General features: G+C 33.8%; 1 protein-coding gene across 1 annotated transcript; it reads left to right on the forward strand.

Moving 5' to 3' along the window:
- Positions 1-984: 984 nt before the first annotated feature.
- LOC107655327 (uncharacterized) lies at positions 985-2,338 on the forward strand. The gene is made up of 5 exons (XM_016442789.1): positions 985-1,009; positions 1,139-1,462; positions 1,681-1,812; positions 1,973-2,085; positions 2,240-2,338. Exons 1-5 carry the CDS (start codon positions 985-987, stop codon positions 2,336-2,338), a joined length of 693 nt encoding a protein of 230 aa, XP_016298275.1.
- The last annotated feature ends 3,251 nt before the right edge of the window (positions 2,339-5,589 follow it).

Below are 5,589 nucleotides of genomic sequence, written 5' to 3' on the forward strand. Positions count from 1 at the left end.
ATATACAGACACAGTCACTTCTGGGTTTTTTTTTTTTCTTAATTATACTGCAGATGTGCATAATCAGATGCCATGTCATGTTCTTTAAACTGTAGTTGTCTTCTGCTGCCCTCAAGAGGCTTTAATGAGCATTAAAATATATTTTTTAAATATTTTAAAATATCCCATAACCCTAACCCTAACTGTACCTGGCATTGGGACAGATGTAACCAAAGCGCTGTTGCCAAACTCTTGGTGGTACACAGATAAAGGCATTAAATGAGAGAGAGATAGAGAGACCTTAGCATGTTTCTTAAACATTCAGTTTCAAATAATCTCACATATTATTAAAACTTGCTCATATTCTATGTTTTAAATTGTTGTATTGTCTATTTATAGCCATGATGTTTTCTTTGCATAGAATTGTTTGATGCACTAGGTCATTTGTGACTTTACACCTCACCTCTTGCAGCACAATGGTGGCTCTATGATGTCTGCCAACAAAGTCACTTGGCAGAAACTCTTAAGCGTGACTACACGTGACTACACACAGTGTGACTAGACACAGTAACCCAGTCTCATGAGAATTCATAATAATTTGTATGAGATCATAAGATAAAATCGTTCAAATTCAAACCTAAACCTGACCATAATAACAGGAAGAAAACTATGAAAGTGTTTGTACAATCTAAGTCATATAATGTAATATGATTTTAGCTTCTTGTACAAATGATTATGAGTTGTCATGAGAGGGTGTTTTATGTGACAGATAGGTTTGCTAATGTTACTGCAAGTATCTGGTAATGTACTGTCATGGTTAATCTAATTAATAAAATGATTATGATGGTGGGCGTTAGATGTTGAAAAAAAAACTGTCTGCAATGTGGTCAGAGCAAACTTGACTTCCTCTGGTTTCTGCTTGAGAGCTGCAGTAGACTTCATTATAAATGCTGTGTGGAGGGAACCAGGCTTCATTAGATTCAACGCTTTTAATCAGGCAAGAAAATGAAGATCCTTCAGCTTCAGCTCTGTAAGTTCATTATATATTATGACTGTAACATGCACTTTGTTGTAAATTATTTTATGTTAAAGGTTCACAGTGATTTTGAGAGGCCGGTCTTAATTATGATGTATGCTTATTGACTTTTTTATCTTATAGATGTATTAATCTGTTGTCAAGCTGCAGTTTCAGATCTATTAACTGGTTTGGGATCAAATGTGATCATAAACTGTGATCTTGATGAAAATGAGGTTTATTGGATTTTACTGAAAACACCAGATCCTCCGACAGTGATTCTACGATCATTCTCAACACCAAAATCACCTTTTTACTTTAACAAAACATTCAGAAACAAATATTCAGTGCAGTTTAAACATCGTCTGGTTATTAATAATGTGACTGCTGATGAATTAGGAGTTTATTACTGTATGAACACAGAAACACCTCCAAAACTCAGCAACAGCACCAGACTGCACTTCACTGGTGAGTCCATTTGCTTACATTTTCATGGTCTCTTATTTATTTATAAGTATTTGTAATTCACTTCTTCAGTTTTTTGAACCCTACAGACCACTTATTGGTTGCTCTACACAAAGTTTAATATGTTACAGAAATTTAATTTAGTTCTACAAAATTGCAGTCATTGTGCTCCAGATGTCAGCAGTTGTTACAGTAACAAACTGTGGACACTTTTATTACAGAATCAGCTCATCTAACTGAGTGTCACAATCATACAGTGGTGGAGTTTATTGATCAGAATCAGACACAATGGCAGATTATCATCATCATCATATCTGGCCTGATGAACGGACTTCTGATCATTGTGGTGATTGGTGAGTTATCAGTATGACGCTGTTCTCCATAGACAGATGTAAGTTTTTTATTTAGTCTTTTCGCTATAATTTTGGTAGTTTAGCTGACTTATATAAATAATTTAAGAAATAAAAATACACCCTTTATATACTGAATCTGAATTTGCTATTCCATTGTTAGGACTATTAAAGGTTTATGTTGTTGGAAATAAAAGATCTTCAGAACGAGCACAACAACTCAACACTGATCTACAGCAGATGCAAGTTACAGAACAGCATCAGGACCAATTACAGGTTAAAAAAAAATCATTAATGTGGGTCTTGATATTAATTTAGCATTCCTGCTGACCTTTTCCTCAAACAGTATCCTATTTTTTGATTAATTGAAACATTCATTTTGGTCCATGGACAGCTCGAGCTTATATCGTTTTCTTCATTGCTCTTTCAGTACGCTGAGGTGGATTTTTCCAAGCTGCGTAGAAATATTCGGACAAGCCAAGTCAACAGCATCTATGCTGCTCTAAAGCCACCAAGACATAACACATGAGTATAACTGCTTGTTTTGTTGCTTGAAGTTCATGCAACTCTCAAACCACTGACCACAAACAGTTCGGCAGCTATACATTCTTTAGATTGGGTTTTTTTTTAAATGCCAGGGGATCCGCGGGAAAGGAAAAAAAAGAAAGTAAAAATAAAATAAAAGTAAAAACAAACAAAAAAGTTGCATGTGATATAATTTAATCAATCACTGTATAAATGAATCTGTACAAATAGTAAACACCATCAGTTAAATGACCAAAGTTTACTTGGATTTTTAAAGTGCTTTTTGTATTGAGAAAAAAAAATAGCTAGCAAATGAATGGCATAAATGTTTTCTGAATAGAAAATCATTGTCTTTGTATTTGATTGCCTCCATTCTTTGAAACTCATGTTTAAGAAAATATTTATATGACTATTTTTAATACATTCTTACGTCTACAATAGTTTTTAATCTATAAATAGTATATGAATTGTGTAAAATGGCATTTGAAACGGACTTTTATGAAAATACCCTTATGCTGAAAACACAATTTAACCTTTCAGTTAAAATCTGTATTCTTATTAAGTTTACACTCAATACTAAATAAATATATGTTTTGTGCATTTTTGTGAATAATGAATAGCCTGAAAAATCAGCAATGAAATTGTTTAGCTGGGTATTACTACCAGTTTCTCGATAATTATATTATACTTCATGTAAACAGCATTTTATTCAATAAAAAAGTCAATGCAATTTCAACATCATTTCAACATTTATGAATATATGAACACGACACACATTAAGCATCATTGTCAGATTTATTCTTAAATGAATAATAAATAAATAAACAAAGAAAAGAATACAACAAATTCTAAGTTTCTTTAGAAGTGGCATGGCATCGGTCACACCTCAAAATTGTATCACTTCCATTATAATGTTATGTTACATTTGTATATTATATATAATATATTAAACAGCTGGCTTTATTTTCAACTGAACTCAACTGAAGTGCTCAACCAAAACCATAAATATGTTCTGCTGCATTTGGTACTTGACACCCAATGACAAACAGGGTCGCTCACCTTTGTCTAGACTGGAGGTTTAACCAAGAACCGAGTGCAGTATTTTTTCAATCCCTTTATGCATTTATGTATCTCAGTTCTCACAGTTGTCTTAACCTCAAATGGAAACAGCAGCATTGCATTATGTCTGCTTTGTTTGTATACTAGATCTACACATTTAGTGCTTGCCAAGAGTGTTAAGCAAAGTACCTTCACACTTGATACTGACGTTTATTTTGCCATTAATGACTAACAATGACTATTCTTATTAAGTTTACACTCAATACTAAATAAATAAATATATGTTTTGTGCATTTTTGTGAATAATGAATAGCCTGAAATATCAGCAATGAAATTGTTTAGCTGGGTATTACTACCAGTTTCTCGATAATTATATTATACTTCTTCATGTAAACAGCATTTTATTCAATAAAACAGTCAATGGAATTTCAACATCATTTCAACATTTATGAATATATGAACACGACACACATTAAGCATCATTGTCAGATTTATTCTTAAATGAATAATAAATAAAAAAACAAAGAAAAGAATACAACAAATGCTACGTTTCTTTAGAAATGGCATGGCATCGGTCACACCTCAAATTTGTATCACTTCCATTATAATGTTATGTCATATTTGTATATTATATATAATATATTAAACAGCTGGCTTTATTTTCAACTGAACTCAACTGAAGTGCTCAACCAAAACACTTCACTTTGGGGAAGTCGTGGCCTAATGGTTAGAGAGTCGGCCAAAGGTTGCGAGTTCGAGTCTCCGGTCCCACCTTCAATACCACGACTGAGGTGAGACCCTTGAGCAAGGCACCGAACCCCCAACTGCTCCCCGGGCGCCGCAGCAAAAATGGCTGCCCACTGCTCCGGGTGTGTGATCATGCTGGGTGTGTGTTCACTACTGTGTGTGTGCACTTAGGATGGGTTAAATGCAGAGCACTAATTCCTAGTATGGGTAACCATACTTGGCTACATGTCACGTCACGTCACTTTTTTCAATAAATAGTCTGCAACTGTTAAAGCAGCTTCATGTGAATCTAGGGTCATTCTCAAAGAAATAAATGCTTTTACATAAAAGTCATACTAGAAGTGCTTAAACTAGGCCTTCTGGGAAATGCTGTTGGACTAAATATATCAGCCCTCATGGAACACAGCTCAACCAATCATATCTGAGGATCAGAACTAACATCAGTAGGCCTATAATATTTAGTAAATATTTTTAATTTTTCATTTAGTAAATCCCCTGTAAGAGCGCATAGCCTCAACTGTATGATTCTTCATTGTGTAACCCAGATTTATTTCCTCTATGCAGTTACCCAGCAAACATCTCTTTCTGACTGGAAACACCACAGAGCTATAGATGACACCTTAACCACACAGAAAAGAGCTATAGCAACACACACTCACAGCACTCTGATTTATTCATTCTATTTATTGAATTAGATTAACATTGTACGTGTTAAAATAAACGCAGAGTAGAAAAACAATTAAGTCGTTATTCTTTTTTCATTACATGTCAGATCGTAATGCTTCTGTTATGATAGTTAACGTTATATTTTGGACATTTGCTGGTCGTCTTTATTTTTTATTTGCATCAGAGCTCCTCTGCTGCCCTCTGTAGGTCATTCATGATAGTTCAGAGTGGCATATCATATACGACAAACAGTGGAAAATATGTGTTTTATGTGAAGTGCTTTAACAAATTTGAAAAGCAGATATTTAAACAGCATTTTCATTTAAAATGTAAGGTTTCAAGTGAAGGAATGTGAATGATTTTTTGTAACTGAAATTACACTTTTTTCTGATTGTTAATAATGTCAAAGTTTTCTCAAAAAGTATAAAAGTGACAAAAGGAGTAGCTCAAGAAAATGCAGAGGAAATATTGTATATGCTCTTTTTATCTTTTTATATATGTGTGTTTGATTTCAACAAGAAGATTTACTCATATGGTGTATCGTAGGCAGGTATTAACAGGTCAAATAATTATAGAGGACAGAGTCGAGTGGGGGCACAATAACCCAATAAAGCTCTTTTGATTGGAGAAAATAACCACCCGATCTCCTTTTGTTAATCACTGCATCATTTAGTTTGCAGTCTGAAGATCTCATTCTGTAATAAGATCAATACAGTGCATAAACAGTGCAAAACATTGTCTTCTGCACCAGAGAGAACCAATGAAAGCTGTGACAATTGTAAC

The sequence above is a fragment of the Sinocyclocheilus anshuiensis genome, unplaced genomic scaffold (assembly GCF_001515605.1).
Source record: "Sinocyclocheilus anshuiensis isolate Anshui unplaced genomic scaffold, SAMN03320099.WGS_v1.1 scaffold880, whole genome shotgun sequence".
NCBI lineage: Eukaryota > Metazoa > Chordata > Actinopteri > Cypriniformes > Cyprinidae > Sinocyclocheilus > Sinocyclocheilus anshuiensis.

Excerpts from the sequence above, each read along its gene's own strand:
- LOC107655327 (XM_016442789.1), top strand. The coding sequence starts at position 985 with ATGAAGATCCTTCAGCTTCAGCTCT. Across the intron at positions 1,010-1,138 it reads GATCCTTCAGCTTCAGCTCT|ATGTATTAATCTGTTGTCAA; the intron begins GTAAGTTCATTA and ends TTTATCTTATAG. Across the intron at positions 2,086-2,239 it reads AGCATCAGGACCAATTACAG|TACGCTGAGGTGGATTTTTC; the intron begins GTTAAAAAAAAA and ends TTGCTCTTTCAG.